Source organism: Arvicola amphibius, chromosome 1 (genome assembly GCF_903992535.2).
Source record: "Arvicola amphibius chromosome 1, mArvAmp1.2, whole genome shotgun sequence".
NCBI lineage: Eukaryota > Metazoa > Chordata > Mammalia > Rodentia > Cricetidae > Arvicola > Arvicola amphibius.
The window spans coordinates 152,804,783-152,820,922 of record NC_052047.1 but is presented as its reverse complement, the minus strand read 5'-3'; the positions used below and the strand labels follow the sequence as shown (position 1 = coordinate 152,820,922).

Sequence of the window (16,140 nt, the reverse complement as noted above, 5' to 3'; positions counted from 1 at the left end):
TATAAATAATATGTATATAAAGTTTTTCTGTATATGTATAGAGCTGTGTATAAACTGGATGTAGAAGCACAACCTCTGCCTCGTGTGATCGTCTTTTCATCAGGAGAAATAGAGGCAGTGTGGGGACATGCTGCCAAGATCACAGCTACCAGAGAATGAGGACCTCTGAGACCATTCCCTAGAGGAGCCAGAAAGCCGAAGGGGAAACCTGATGATTCTTGGGACCCAGCCTTTTGTGCCCCCAAAGACAGAAGGCATGTAGGAAGGTGCAAGAACAGCCCAGCGGGTTAGAACTGTGGGGCTCAAGGTTGGTACAGTTCCCATGGTTTTGTTAAAATTACATGCTAAACCAGCAAGATGGCTTAGTAGGTAGGTCAAGGCACTTGTCCCTAAGCTGGACCACCTGAGTTTGCTTCCCAGGAATCATGGTAAGAAGTGCCTGCCACCAAACTGTCCTCTGATCTCAGGCATGCACTGTGCTACATGCACACCTCCCCCCAAATAAATGCACAAACATAATAGAAACTTAAAAATAAAACACAGATACAGTTTCCTGCGCTAGGGAGAGCCCTGTATTTTTCCCTGGCTTCCTGCCATGTCAGTGCCCAGGCCCAGGACAATGCTGAGTTACATCAAGCAGGCAGAAGTCCCCTTGAATCCTGAGGGCTTGAGAGCAGTCACTTGTTGAGTCCTGCCTAAGCAAGCTATACTAGGGGAAGGGTTAGTATCTGTCACATAGTACCCTTGAAGCATGTTGTCCCTTTTCCCTCCCAGAGAGCACTGAGACTCAAGAGTAGGTGAACTGCCCCAGATGTAGAACCAACAATTGGAATCCTAGGCTGGTTCCACCTGCCCACCCCTCTGCCTTCCACCCCGTGCTGTGAGCTACAGCAGGAATGGAATCCCAAAGAGGTAGCACTGAAGTGTTGAAGCCACTAGAAGCTTTGCTGAGGGCCTCTCTGGGGGAGTGTAAACACCTGGGAAGCCACTGGGACACAGCCTAGCCTGGATCCAGAACACTGAAGCTGGGGAATGGCAGGAGAGCCCAGGGTAAACAGGCAGTGCTGAGCATCCTACCAGTCTCAAGCCATGAAACTTCCACACAAGCAGGGGGCGCTGCTTCTCCAACTGGTCTCCCTGTGGCCTGCAGAGCTTGGTGTAGCCACCCTTGGCTCAGCCAAGCCTCGACTCCACCTCCTTCCCACTCAGACTGCCTCCGAAGTCCAGTATGACACCACTTGATGAGCTAGACAACAGCAGAAACAGCCTGCTCTGGGTCCACACAAGAGGTACAGACAGATGTAGGACCAAATCCAGAGGCTTGTCCTAGCCTAGGACCCTCCCCTCATAGTGGTTTCCTGTCTCACTATTCTGCAAATGATACTGAGCCTAAAGGGGGCAGAAGCAGAGCAAATGGCCAGAGAGGTACTGTAGCTTGCTCAGGGTCACACAGCAGATGCAGCCATCTCTACAGATGACAAAGTCTATGTACAAAAGTCCCCCTAGACTCTTACTAGCCCCAGCATCACACCTGCTTTGGGGTGAGCCTCCTGCGCTTGGAATTCAACTCCATCATGGTGTCTAAGCCTCCTCCTTCACGCCAGCCCAGACATGGGAGGCCCTGGGGTGTGGCTGCACTTTTGCTCCGTGGCCCTAGTGGAATAGGGAGGTGGCAGGGCCCTGCTCACTTGATATTATAAGGGGCCTTCTTCCTGCTTGGTCTAACCTCAGGTCTACCCTGGATTTGAGAGCATTCATTGACTTGATTATGTCACAGTGGGCCACCCCATCCTCAGCCCTTAAGGACCTAACAAGATCAATACTAAAGTCACCAGCCCACCCTGAGACAGACGTTTAGACATAGAAATTATGGGTAGAGTACGTAGGAATGATCTTTGGGTAGTTGGCGTCTCAAAGGGGTGTTATTTCTCTAGTTGTCCCAGGCATCTCAGGAAATAAATTCATCTTTCAGAGTTGCAAGGCATGACGGGGTGTTCACTTTGTCTACAAGCAGGCCTGACCCTGGTTAGAGGAGGGGCCGGAGTGCAGAATAACAATTGTCTTAGGGGAGTCTGCAGAGGAGACAAACCTCTGGGTACATGAGTTGGAAAAGAATGGGCCGCTCAGTGTGGCCCCCTCCCCCCCTCGGTGGGGGCCGCGGCTGGGAAGAGGGAGCTGTGGTCAGTGCTCACAGCTGGGCTTCCAGCAAAATCCTACTCTATATACCTAAGAGAGGCGGCTCTGAGAACCGCCCCCAAGAGGGACAAACCTCATTGTGAAGCACCCGCCGGCCTGGGAATCCCCTCCCCCACGCCCCTCCTCGGAGGGCCACCCCACAAGCCCTGCTGACTGGGCCACATCTGGAGCTCAGGCTCTGGCCTGCCCTTTCCCCCATGCTGGCCACTGAGAAAGAGGGAGGCAGGAGGGAATTAGAAGAGCTCATGGGGGTCACTACCTGCAGAACTGGGCTAGCTTCCCACCTTAGTCCACCGGCCACTGCCAGGAGGAGTCAAGAGTTCTAGGCTGACTAGGTTAGTATCTTGATTAGATAGCAAGTTCTCCCACCCTTCTGGGCCGTTATTGGTGTGTGTGTGTGTGTGTGTGTGTGTGTCTGTGTGTGTCTGTGTGTGTGTGTCTGTGTGTGTGTGGTGAGACAGGGCCTCACTTTGTAGCCCCCACTGACTTTGCACTTGTGATCCTCCTGCCTCCCCTCAACCAGGGTAACCACTGGTTTGTTTGTTTGTTTGTTTGTTTGTTTTTATTAAAGGTGTGGTGTGATCTGGTTTCTACTTTATGAAGAATGGTTTGGGGGGACAATAGTGCAGGAGAGATGCCGTGGAGAGGAGCAAGAAGGGAGTGAGTGAAATCAGGAGGAGTGGCCTCGCCCTACACGATTTCAGGTTAAGCTTTCATCTCTCTCTCTCTTCTCTCTCTCTCTCTCTCTCTCTCTCTCTCTCTCTCTCTCTCTCTCTCTCCCTCCTCCTCCCCTTCCCCCCCCCCTCCTCCTCCTCCTCCTCCTTTTTCTTTTGGTTCTTCGAGACAGGGTCTCTCTCTCTAGCTTTGGAGCCTGTCCTGGAACTAGCTCTTGTAGACCAGGCTGGCCTTGAACTCACAGAGATCCACCTGCCTCCTCCCGAGTGTTGGATTAAGGGCGTGGTGCCACCACCACCCGGCTCAAATTTCTCTTCACCAGGGCAGTGGTCCCCTGTCCACTACCACTATGATCCCACATGACTAAGTAAGCTCAAACTAAAAGAAAATCCAGCTGAAAAGTCAGGTTCATAATGACCAGGACCACATTTCAGGGTTCAGCTGCCACTGTGGCTCATGACAACACCTAGAGTATTTCCATCAATCTAGACAGTTCCATGTAGAAGCATTTCTTTAGACGGGGCCCTTATGAAAATTATAATTCCTTCCAGCTGGGTGTAGTGATGAAGATCTTTAATCCCAACACTCGAGAGGTAGAAGAAGGCAAATCGTAGTGAGCGCCATAACAGCCAGAACTACATAGTGAGACCTCGTCTCCAGGGGAAAAAAAAGTTTCTCTGTGGTAAAGACCTGCCCTCAATTAACTGAGGCAACACACCTGTAGAGTGCTCTGTGCTGCCCTCGAACATTACAAACATTCCTTTGGTGCATGCATGTTGCTTTCACTGGAATAAGGTGGGTAGCAAAAATAATAGGAGCCATCTCTGAAATCTGTTTCTGAAAAACTTAAGACTCGTAACCTGAAACCTTACCCATTCAAGGAAAGCGTGAAATGCGGCCGATGCCGCAATTTTAATGCGAGGGTTACTCTTCGGGCGCCCCCTGCAAGCGGCGGGGCGTCCTGCTACCCGAGACTGCGGCTCTGGTCTACCGCCAGAGGGGCGCGGCGGGCGGCGGGCGGGGCGCGGGGCAGGACGGGAGTCCGGGCTAGGACTGCGTGGTTAGCGAGCGTGAGGCGAGCCTGGTGGGACTGCAGCGGGAGCCCAGCCGGGACAGTCGCGCGGGCCGCGCCGGCGATGCCGCGCCCCCGGGCCACGCTGTAGCGGGGCTGCGGCCGGAGCGCACACGCCGGGTAGGCGGGCCATGGAGGTGGTGGACGAGACCGAAGCGCTGCAGCGCTTCTTCGAAGGTGAGAGACCGTGTGGATGGCTGGGCCGACCAAGCTCCTTACAGTGGGATATGCCGCCGATCTCCCACAGGACAGGACTCCTATGGGGTTCCCACCCATGCAAGGACCCCCAGAAGGCCTCCTTTGGGTAGGGACTCTACTCCAGACTGGCAACAGAGAGGTAAAATGGCTTCGAGATTGGTAGTCTCCAGGAGGTATCTGGGCCATGATCGCTGGACTTGGGCTTCCACCGACTGCCTTAACACTCAGCTTCTTTAGGGGTGGGTACCTTCCGTGCTAAGCCCCCTTGGAGACTTGAAAGTCCTGTAGTCCCACTAAATGGTGACACTTCAATCCTCAGCACACTTCTCCAGCCTGGAGATCCTGTATCCACTTCCCTTCTACTCCATCCATGCCAGGCTCCAACTCCATCTATTGTGGACTTCCAGTAGCCCTTAAGACTGGGACCCCAGAGCCTAGCCAACCCCCTGGAAGCTGGGAACCTCCTGACTGTGCTTCCTGGAGGCTGAGACACCCTTGGAGATTGGGATGCCCTTTGGGGACTGTCACCTGTCTTGGGCAATGCTGCTTCCTCCCCTAAGACTGAATTTCTCCTTTAAGCAGCCACTGCTTGCTTCCCTGCCTGGGGCAGGGCCCTCTCTTTAGTGTGCTTACCTAGTATGGAACTCCCTTGAAGCTGGCATCTCTGCCACCAGCTACCTCTGCTTGTGGAGACCTTCACAGTGCTGTAAATGGCACCCACCCCACCAGCCCCATGAGGCTCCTCAGGGCTGGGTCCCTCACACCTGACACAGGAATAATGTTTTCCTGCACCAGGAGTGACCTGGTGCCCCTCACCTTGACCTGAAAAGACCCTTCTCCAGGGGATCCATGCACGCCCCACTAAATTTCTTTTCCTCACCCCTGAATTGATTTTAGAGTCTGTTCCTTGTCTAAATACTGCCTGGGCTTTTTCTAGGCAGCTCCTGACCCTCTTCCAGGACTGCCCCTCCCCCCTGAGAGTTGGGTTCAGGAGGGAAGGGACTGATGTGGGAGGGGGAGGGGAGGTGCAGGCTGACGTCTCCCAGCCTGCTGGGTTTCTCAGACCCTCGCTGAAGGATGAGACCAGGCACTTGAGCCCCTTCTGTATCTATGCCCGCTGTTTTGGGAGCCTAGTTCCTGCCGTACCCTCTTGCTAGCTCCTAAGCTAACAGCTTGCTCCTAAGTACAGGAGAGCCTTCCTGGAGCAGAACCTGTTACCCTGGACATACCAGGCTGGAACTGAGTTGCGGGATAGAAATCAAGACCCAAGTTTAAAGCTCAGTGCCTAGTTCTTGAGAGATTTCCCCAGAGCTAGAGACCTTTCCCTGTCTCTGTTCTTTCTGTGACTTGGAGAACCTCAGAATGGACGTTTGTCCACTCCTCCTTGCTGAGCAGCCCAGGAGAGGACAGCCCCACATCTCAGCCACCTTCACTCCAGGGTTCTGAATACCCAGGCAGAACGAGTCCTAAGAGGTCCCAAATGTTAGGTTTGGACTAGATTCAGCCATCAATAGTTGAGGCAACCTGGGCCATTTGAGGGTGCCAGGCAGCACCCCCCAATCCCAGGAGCTCTCTTCCCTACGCTGTGCCTAGGTTAGGAGGTGCTCAGGGACCCTAGCAGAGGGGAGAAGTCAGCGGTCTGTGGGGCCAGGTACTGACTGGGGGGTGTCTTGTGCCTGTTCGGTGCTCTCATGACTTATGAACGGGTACCCCTTGGTTCCTGAAGGTATCCCCAAACTTCCTTCCCCACCCTACCCCCACCTGGCTCTGGGCACAGGGGCGGGCCTAATTGGCCTGGGCTCTATACTTCTGAGCCAAACTTTCCCTCCTGGCCTGGTGAGGGGGGTGGGAGGCTGACGGCCACAGCTTAGCCATTGCGGCGCCTGGCAGGGAGGCTTGCTGCTCCCTCCAGAGAGATAAGAGGAGACTCAAGAATGTCTGTGGGGAGCAGGCGGGGGTGTGGGGCCCTGCTCAGGAGGGCCAGGCTTCAAAAGTCTCCCAGAGCCTGGGAATAGGTGGGTGGGCACCTGGTTCAAGTCCTCTAGGACTATCTGAGAGGGGAAGGCCTTGGCAGGGGACCCATTGGGTGGTGAGATAGAAGTTCTCTGGGGGAGCAAGCACAGAGCTTTGGTGTGCTCATAAGTGTGAGTGAAGCCCATCCAGGACGTGTAAAGCCTCATTTTATGGATGCTGATATGTCATTCTTGGTGCTAGTGTATGCTCTCACACTCAAATGGGGACCCTTGAGACCTCATCCTGATTCCCACATGGACTCAGTCATTTCCTCTGGATAGTGGGCAGAGATTTCTATGGTTTGGGTTCTGGGCTGAGAGACAGAACATCTCTTGCTTGAAGGGCCAATCTTGAAGAGTCCCTTCTCCTACTAGGCCTCCCGCTAGCTCAGCACATAGGGGCATGTCCTGCCCTGCTCTGGGCTGGGAGTAAGACTGGGGGCTAAGGCGCTTTGGGCCTTTGGTGGGAGGCTGGGATAGAGCGTCCCCCTCGAGGCTGGTACAGCTGGGTCCCCGTGACTGCCCAGTTAATCCCCTAGAGATAGGCACCAGCAGTTCAGAGTGGAGGGCACAAGGCTTGTAGAGAGTGGACCCTCCCGGCAGGATGCATTGGCTCCCAGCAGGTAACTGGGTATAGGGATGGTGTGTTATTCTTCATCTGGTTGGTGGGGGCCATGACCTCTTAGAGTCCAGGGATGGAGGAGGACCATGTTCAGAGGACTTGACAAAGACCACAGAGGGCTAATTCATAGTGGGCCACTGAGAGCTGTGTGACCCTAGGCAGAGCCTTTCACCTCTCTGGGATCTTTTTCCTCACCTGGAACACAGGGGTTAGTGGCAGAGGTCTCCATGGTGCCCTCGGCTCTGATGAACTCTCTGTCCCAGTCCTGGGAGGGAGGGACACTTTAGAGTATGAACGGGAGATTCTGGGTGGGGCAGTGCTATTAGTGATTCCAGGGACCCCTGTTGTAGCTGATGTCTTCCAAAGCATGGTGGGGGGTTGGATAATGAAGGGAATTGGGTCTCTAGCAGGTTTTGAACAGACCACTGAGAGTTTGGAGGCCAGTACTGGCCTTTGGAGCCTCAGGGCTGGAGGCGGAGGCCCGAGTCTCACCTTCCCTGAACCAGAGGGTGAGCCTAAATGGATGCTGTCCTCTCTGGCTTGCTTTCCTGCTAGGATAAGTTAGTCGAACCAGAGTAGAAGCTTCTAATGTGATCATTTTTAGACACCCAACAAACCCAAACTCACAGTGTCTGATGGGATGAAGAAGGTAGACTACAGAGTGCTTGGTGGGAGGAGGGAGGCGCAGAATTAACCCATTTCCCAGGGGTCAGAATTGAGGCTCTGTGACACAAGGTTAGTTGACTTTAGTCCCCAGCTTTCTCTGTCATCAAGGCCTCCTGGGAAGGGCAACCAACTGAGGACAACATCCTTGCATCCCCTCCAGAGGGCAGGAGTCTCAGGTGGAGGCTACCTGGCAACTCAGAAGGGAGGCCACAACTCAACATCTGCTATTTGGGCTGTGAGATGGGGGTGGCTGTATGGCCTGTGTCACCTCTCTGTCACTGGTATGTACCCAGGAGCAGGTGGGTAGGGAGACACAAGATCTCCTTAATCCCTCAGATTCTCCTTCCTGGGGAGGAGACACAAGGCCTCCTGGGCCCACCTGGAACCCACCCCCAGCCCCACTCGTGGGGGGGACTTATGGTCTGTAGTGAACTGATGTCTGGGCCCACCCTTCAGGCCCTGAGCCAGGTAGGAGGGAAGAGAGAATAGATGGGGGTCTGACTCATCCCTCTGTCCCCACACCTATCACAGATCCACACAACACAGGGCAGGCAGGAAATGCTCCCTGCCAGTGGATGCCATGATCGATCGGTCCATCTATATGTAACAGGAGCCTTGGGTGGGGATGTGTCATGGAAAGCCACTCTCTGGGAGTGGCGGGGGTTATTTCTGGGGGTCAGGAGAGTTGGTTACCAACCCCTTGGTCCTGAACCCTTCCTCATTGTAGGGGTGCTGAGCAGGTACTCCTTGAGGTCTTAGGCAGAGCCAAGAAGGCTATCTGGGGACAGACCACTCTGGGTAGAGTGGCATCTCCCTGAGACACCTGCTCAGGCAACTCCCAAAGGGTTACCGCTCTGCGGGGGCCCTGGCAGCAGAGGCTACTGGGTAACCACCAAGCTAGGCTACTGATTGGCTGTTGCCCTTGGACTTTGCCCTCCCTGATAAGGACAAAGCAGAAATCATTAACTGGATTATTAACTGGGGTGGCCCCACCCTAAGTAGGCAGCCTGCCTTCCCTTCCTCCTCCTCACAGCCTAGGCCTCAGGCATTCCTCTGAGCCTCAGTCTCCCTCAGTTGGGATGGCTCCTCTCCCAATTCCAGGTCTTCAGCTGTTACCACTGGGTGGGAGAGTTGATGCACGGATTTTGTGTGCTCGCTAGTGGGCAGTGGGGACTACAGCTATCCCTGTAGTCCTTCCTCATGGCTCTCCTCTTGGGTTTGTCTCTACAGCTGGCTGGGCTCTATTGTCTCAGCTGTCAAAAGGCAGCAGTTAGTGGTCACCTCCCAGAGCTTCTGTGGGGTTGCATAAGATAGTGCATGGGAAGGCCTAGGGACAGTGGCCAGGCTTTCTACCAGCCCTACTTAACTACATCCCATGGGCTCACACAGCCCCTCTGCATGGCCTGGGGTAGATGCCTTGTGCCCACCTTCAGGATTGTTGATACACTAGTGTAGTAATTGATGCCTCAGACTTGGGCTCAGGTTTTACAGATGGTGCTGTGTGCTTTGGGAGAGACCATCACCCTCTATGAGAACTCCAAGATGAGGGGCAGTCATCATCGATTGAGTGTATTCTGTGTGCCAGCAACTGTGCTGTGATCGGCCTGCCTTTGCTTTGTCTGGTGTCAGGTCTTGGTCCTGCCATACCAATGAAGTCTGTCTCTTCCTTAACCTCAGAGATGTGAAGCCTGTTCTGTGGAATAGAAAGGAACTTGCTCGTTGCCTGTGGGGCATCTGGGCTAGAGTACTCTGCAGCTGTTCCTCCTGCCGTCCTTGATACGGGGGAGATGGTTTGTAAGGCCGCTTTCCCAAGAGTGACGAGCTGAAGGTGATGTTCCCTGCTCATGCAGGGTAGCCACAGAAACAGAAGTGGGATTCTGGACCACAGTTGGAGCTCTCCTAGAGTAGATGGGAAGGGGGTCTCGTTGCATACTGAGGTTGCCGTGATAAATGGTGTACATCCAGCCTTCCTGGACCATACAGGCCTCACTCACATGGTCAAGGCTTCAGAGTGTGAGCAGGGAGACCCAAAGAGTGCTGAGGTCAGAGGCGGAGTGAGAAAAGTATGGGGTGGGGGGGGCAGAAGAGGAAAGCGCCCGGGTGGGACGCAGTTTGCTCCAGAGCCCCTACTGGCTTATAGGATGCTGAACCTGCCCTTGTCCCAGGTATCTTGCCTTTCCTTTACCTTCTGGCAGGATTTGTGGCCTCAAAACCACCCACTGAGTGAGGGTGGTTTAGAGGCAAGGTGTTGCCTTTCTGGGGGACTCGGGCCAGTGGCACGGATTTGCTCAGCCCTATCTGACTCCCACTGCAGCTGGTGAAAGGGTCTGACTTTGGACCGTGGGGAGAGACTAGGAGGAAAGAAAATGGGAGAAGCTTGTGTTGGGGGACCCTGGCCCAGGAATATGAAACGTGTCTTGGAGGCGTGGCAGCGGGGCCTGCTGTAGACCAGTCTTATTTGTGTGCACATTGCACTTGAGACACGCCTTGGAGGGATGCTGAGATGTAAACCTGGGCCGACAAGCTTGTACCTCACAGACTTTTTCACTACTGCCTTGCACCCTTGCAACTACAATGAAAGCACCGGGGATGCAGCTCGGCTGGCGGAACGCTTACCTGGCACGCGCAGAGCACAAACAGTCCCGCCAGTTCCTTAAGTCTAAGCCACAGTTGTCTGTGTTCCCTCCCAGTTTCATATCTGAAGGAGAAGAGTTCCCACCCTCACCCTCCCAGCCTGCCTTCAGAGGTCCTGCTCTTCCAGGGGATCCAGAATCTCAGCTACCCTTGGGCTACAGCTACATCTTCCCCTGGTCCCCACATAGCCATCACCTTATGATGAACTCGGCACCAAGATGCTCCTGAAGCCAGCCAATCTGTAGCCAGTTCTTAGGAAACCCATACTGTTCCCAGAAACTTGCACTCCACTTTGGCAGCACAAGGCTCTAACTCTAGGGGCAAAGAGAGCCCCACCCGCTGCCTTTGACTCTTTTTCACAGGAACCAGGGTGGACCTGCCACACATACCGTGGGAGGATCCTGCAGCGTGGAGAGCTTGGCTTTCCATCAAGTCCTCCTGTTGATTTGTGTTAACACAGCAGCATGACCCCTAGGGGTTCCCTCCAAGAGATCTGCAGCATACACCTGAATGTTCTACATGGGGTCCCTTCATTTGTTTAGAAAGGTTTCTTCAAGCCCCCACTGTGTGCCAAGCAGATATCTCTTTAGAGATAAAAGAGACGTATACCCCCTGCCATATGCATTTGACATTCTAAGGTTCAAAGTCAATTGACAAATTAATTCAGCCACCCACCCACCCCCTTGATACATGGTCTCATATAGCTCAGGCTGGTCTTGAACTTGATATGTATCTGGGCATGACCTTGAACTTATGATTCTCTTGCCTTTACTTCTGAGTGTTAGATTTACAGGCATGTTCCACCACAGCCAGTTATTTGATGCTGAGGATCAAACGTCACTGCAAGCAGGGTACGGTGCCTCTCCTGGGTCTCTGGTGAGGAGGTAGGGAGAGCACGGGCAGCTGTGATTTAGGCTTAAGGATTTGCTGGGTCTAGAACAGCACTGCTGTCAGGTGTGACCAATGGGTCACAACGGAGTGAAAATCAGGTGCATCTGTACAACGAGCTGCGTGCACAACCAAGTATCCAAGCTGCAGGCATTTGACTGAGAAGAGTTCTCGTCTCAACTGGGAGCTTGAACGGGGCCAGCAAGCAATTCTGGGTATTAACGGAGACAGAAAGTCCAGGTCCGACAATTGTTGACAACTCACTGTGCCTTGCCTCCGTGTGGGCTAATTGGAGCTTGTAGCTCAGTCCACACTGGGAGACGGGTCATGGCCCTGGGGGTCCTCTGTGGCTGGGTGCCTGTGGAGGGACTGCCTGGGCAGGCTGGGGGGAAGACACAGAAGGCATCCCTACTGGGGTGTCCTGGAGAAGTAGTGTAGTACTGGTCACATACCTGGAAGGATTCAGGGGCAGACATAGGCCCTCAGAAACCCAAAGGTACAGGAAAGCTGCACTACATGGGCAGAGGCAGGAGGGCAGGAGCGGAGTAGGGACACTTGAAAGGGAGGAAAAGAGCAGCTATGCTATGCAGACTGAGGGATAGCTTCCGAGGGTGCCTGACCACGCATGCACACTTGCTGGAGAAGGGTGTCGAGGCTCAGGGATGTCAGGAAGTCACTCTGCAATTAAGCTGAGGCCCATGTTGGTAGCGAGGCCTCTCAGAGGACCACAAGGATGCCAAGGAAGGAAGCATCTGACCAAAGTCAACTGCTGGAATGAGCATACCCTTAGATTCTGACACCTGAAGTTGTCACTCAGGGATTCGAGGCCTGATTCCCTGGCTACTCTGAGTTCAGATCAGCCCACCCTGCCCGTGGCCACGTGGCTGACGGGATTTCCGCCATGTTTGAGGCATGAATTGACAAGCGCTCCATTGACGGGGCAGGGGAGGGGGTAGGCAGGGCACAAGACTCCCACTGTGTTGCGTCCCCACCCTCCCCACCCCCCAGGACAATGGCCAAGACTCAGCCAGCAGCCACAGCTGGTGGGGGGGGAGGCTTGAGAAGGGGGACAGGGAGGGTCCAGGGTGGAGGGACCACCTGGGTCCCTGCCTGCTCGCCTCCTGCACCTGGCTTGAGTGTTCTCATCCCTTGTGCCCAGATGAGTCATCTTAAAAGGAGGAGGAGAAAAGGGAACAGGCTGTTTTCCCACAGCCAGGACCCTGGCCTGACTGGGGAAGAATGGCATCTGGGTCTGGCTCTTGTTTCAAGCAGGTAATAAAGGGCCTGATTAGTGTGGAGCTCCTGGGGTACAGCTCTGCAGGATAATGTGTGACACGGAGAGGCTCTGCCTAACCCTTGCCTCTAGGTCTTACGGGGCCTGCCCAAGGTCTCCAGGCCCAGCCAGGCCACCTCTAGTCTCTGGTTCACCATCTTGTTCACCCATTCATTCTGTGGCTATTAATCTTGCCTGCTGTATACAGGGATTCTTACATTGCAGAGACACACAGGGGCCATAGTCCAGTTCCTGCCCTGGAACTAGAGGAAAGATACCCCCTCTCGGTCTCTTCCTCTGTACAACAGAGGACAGCGGCCTCATTGGAGAGATGTTCCTTGGAATGTGGAAGTCAGATTGTGGGGCACTCACTCGCCTTTTCCAGGGAGGTGTGAGGCAGCTGCTTGAGCAGGTAGACAACCTGACTTGAAAGGAGAAGAGGGGCAAAAGGAAGAGTCATGGAGGCTACGTGGGTTGGGATTCTAGATAATAAAAACCTGCAAAAGAATGGGAATTAGCTTTCTCTGGTAGAGGCAACCACATATGCAAAGGCCCTGTGTGCGGTGTGTCTGTCCATAACAGGAAGGAAGCAAGAACTGGGCTTCAGAGAATGGCACAGAGGAGGAAGCTCAGGTACGAGCAGAAGGCAGACAGTGCCAGGCTTTGGACAGCCGAGAGGCTCTGGGCTTATAATTTGCTGGGCACATTTGTTGGAGGGTTTGAGGAGGGAAGGACAGATACTGACTGGTGACATTGGGGTACCACTTTCTGGATGGCCTGTGGCAGGGCAGTGCTCACTTCCAGGTGGTCTTGAGAACTGGGGAGGGGGTGAGGAGGGGCGGCATGCTGCCTTGAGTCTCCAGCCCTGCAGGCATTCCTCACCGGGATCCAGTGTTTCATGGCTCTCTTGGCACTAGGGCAGCACTCGTAGGGTGTACCTTGAGGACCGTGTCCTCTCCTGGGCCCCTAGGGGGCCCTGTTCCAGCCTTAAAAGCCCCAGGCTCTCACAGGCCTCCTTAACAATAGAGATCTGTGGACTAGGCTGGGACCTTGCACGGTATCTGGGCAGTATGGGGAGAAGACAGGCTTGTAGGGAGGAGGAAGTGGGGGGGTCCCGCATGCCTCAGGAAGCCTCAGCTTCTCCCCCTCCAGAGCCCGAGACCCACCTCACTCTGCCATCAGCCTCCTCCTCCCACCTCGATCCTCCCGGACCCTGGCACGACAGGGTCCCTCCTCCCCTAGCCACATCTGGTTCTTGTTAGGGTCTCCCAGGATGCCTGGGCCTGAGGCCCCCATCCTCTGGGGGAGGTGGACAGGAGGATTAGGGGCGATTAGGAGTGCTCCTGGCCAGGGGAGGAGGGCCCCCAAGAGGAGGGGCTAGAATGGTTATAAACAGCAGCCCATGACCGAATCAGCCCATCACTCACCCAAGGTGCCAAGTTCAGTCTCAAAAACCTGCAGCTTCAGCAGCTGGAGCAGAGTGGGGGTGGGGCCTCAGGTTCTCCTCCCTGCTTCAGAAACCCTTCCGCAATGCTGTGGGGCAAGAACCAGGCTTGGAGAAGACGCAGAAACATCAGCTATACCTTTCTCCCTGGGGTCAGATGGACTCATCTTGCTGTGTGGCTTTGGGGGTGAGGAGGGATCTTTATGAACACTGGAGACAGAGGTAGTAACACCAGATTCGTGGAAGTGACCGCAGGGTAAACCGCAATGTTTTAAATACTTAAATAGTGCCTGAGCAGAGAGCATGAGCTTCCATTGTTGTCATCACGTAGTATGAATTAGGCTCCACCATGAGCCATCACCAGCAATGTCGCTTTCCTCCTTGTTATGAGGGGTTGGTAGGATTTAGTGACACATTGCCCGTAAAGTCGGCAGAATGCTTCGTATAAACTCGGCAATGGGGACACACAGTAGGCACTCAACTATTGGGAGCTGTGGCTGCCAGAAATGAGGGAGGTGAAGTTGGAACATGGGCAGACAGACTGGCCATGTACAGCCCTGCAGGTCATGGCTGGCACTAGCCATGCGTTGTGGGTGGGTGCCCTCTGTTGCGGGCTGGGGTGAGCCTGGGTGGGGGTCAGTAAGAGGCCCTTGTCAGTCACAGGCAGCGTGTGACTCCTAGGAAGGCTTAGCCGCTCATGCTCATTAATTCATTAATCACCTAAGCGGGGCTCCGCATTCTTCAAATGCCAGCAGGGGACAGGGATTGGCCTGGGCTGGGGGCTCAGAGACCCCAGGGTGCTAGGATTCTGGAGGTGAAGACAGCCCCCCGATTTTCAGGGCTCCCACTGTGTGCAGTGCACTTTAGGATCTGTGTGTTTACAACTTTAGAGCTGGCACAATCCCTCCAAGAAACAGCGATATTCACTCTCCATCTTCCTAGGAAGGATACTAAGGCCCAAAGAGGGTATGGCCTCTTTGAGGGCACCTAGCGGGCTGAATTAGATGGGGTTTGTCCTGACCAGCCTGAGCCCTGTTCCCAGGACTCTCCTGAGGAAGGACTCAAGGTGCCAACCCAGGACTTGAGGCTCTAGATTAGTGGTTCTTAACCTCCCTAACGCTGAGACCCTTTAATGCGGTTTCTCGCGTGGTGGTGGCCCCACCCATAAAATTATTTCACTGCTACTTCATAACTGTAGTTTCATTACTGTTATGGATTATAATGTAAATATCTGATCTGCAGGATATCTGATATTTGGCCTCTGTGAAAGTTATTCGACACCCTCAGGGGTTGCGACCCACAGGTTGAGAACCATTGCTCCAGAGGGTCGTTCCTTCCACAATGGAGCCGGCCAGCCAAATCTTCAGTGTGGGTGGGGTGTCCTCTATTATCAGAGTTGACGCATCTCTCACGTCAGCCCCCTTATCACTCCTCCCTTTGGCTGCCCCCCCTCCTCGCTCCACAAGGTGACCCTGGGAGAGGAAAGGCCATTGCCACCCCCCCCCCCCCTTTCCTTGCCATGCCCTGCAGCCCTGGATTGCATTTCTTTGTCCTTCCCCTTCATGGGCCTGAGGCCAGGGGAGGATAGCAGGCAGGCAAGCAGGTGGAGGGCAGCGGAGCAGAGCTCTAGCCACTGTCCCTCCCTGGGTGAGGCCAGGACAGACTGCCCCTCTCAACCTCTGTCTCTGGGGAGTCGGGTCTGAGCTCCCTACTCAAAGGTACAAAGGCAGTGGGCCCCGCCACCAGAGATGGGCCACACTGGCACTACCGATCTTGGTTTTCAGCTTCCCCTGAAGCTGGAGCCTGGGGCTCAGTGGTTCCTTGAGTTCCTGGGCCCCAGGGTATGTGTTTTGCCCTGCCAGACCTCATGCCTCCAAGTGCTCAAGGCTGGGTCTCCTGGAAGGACAGGGCAGGAAAGTCTTTCTGGGTCGGAGCCACTGGCGTGGTAGGGTCTTACTTATTTCTCGGAGCACTCTGTAAGATAGAGGGACAGATGAAAGGGAGGGAGACGATCCTGTCACATAGCCAGAAAAAGGATGTGGAAGGACAAGAGCGGCTTCTCTGTCCCCAACCCCATACATTAGGCTGCTGACCTTCTGGGAAATGGGGTATCCTTGAGGGTGTGGGCAGGCATTATTTTTAGAGGGGCATTGGGTGGACAGTGAAGGACCATGCATAGAGGGGAGATAGGTCATACGTTTCAGAAAGCCTAGCCTGAGCAGGGCTGGTGGGACCTAGGCCTGGGGTCTTCGGGAAGCTATCTCAAACCCAGCTGCCCCTGCTTTGCAGGCCATGACATCAGCGGTGCCCTGGAGCCCTCCAATATAGACACCAGTATCCTGGAGGAGTACATTGGCAAGGAGGACGCCTCTGATCTGTGAGTCACCTTAGCTAAGACTTCTGGGCAGTTCCCTGCGGGAGGGGATGGAACTTCCCCTCAGGCCTGGGGACCTGGGGGCT

The 16,140-nt window shown here is 54.5% G+C and overlaps 1 protein-coding gene across 5 annotated transcripts in view; it reads left to right on the top strand.

The window, feature by feature from the left end:
* Nucleotides 1-3,948: 3,948 nt before the first annotated feature.
* Nucleotides 3,949-16,140, top strand: part of Myrf (myelin regulatory factor) — a 31,415-nt gene continuing 19,223 nt past the window's right edge. For 3 of the 5 annotated variants that reach the window (XM_042056068.1, XM_038348866.1, XM_038348865.1), the window contains exons 1-2: nt 3,949-4,120; nt 15,970-16,057. In XM_042056068.1, coding sequence (XP_041912002.1) covers nt 4,075-4,120; nt 15,970-16,057 — 134 coding nt within the window. In that variant the 5' untranslated portion in view covers nt 3,949-4,074. The remainder of the gene's footprint in view (nt 4,121-15,969; nt 16,058-16,140) is intronic. The other 2 variants (XM_042056070.1, XM_038348869.1) reach the window with 1 other exon arrangement.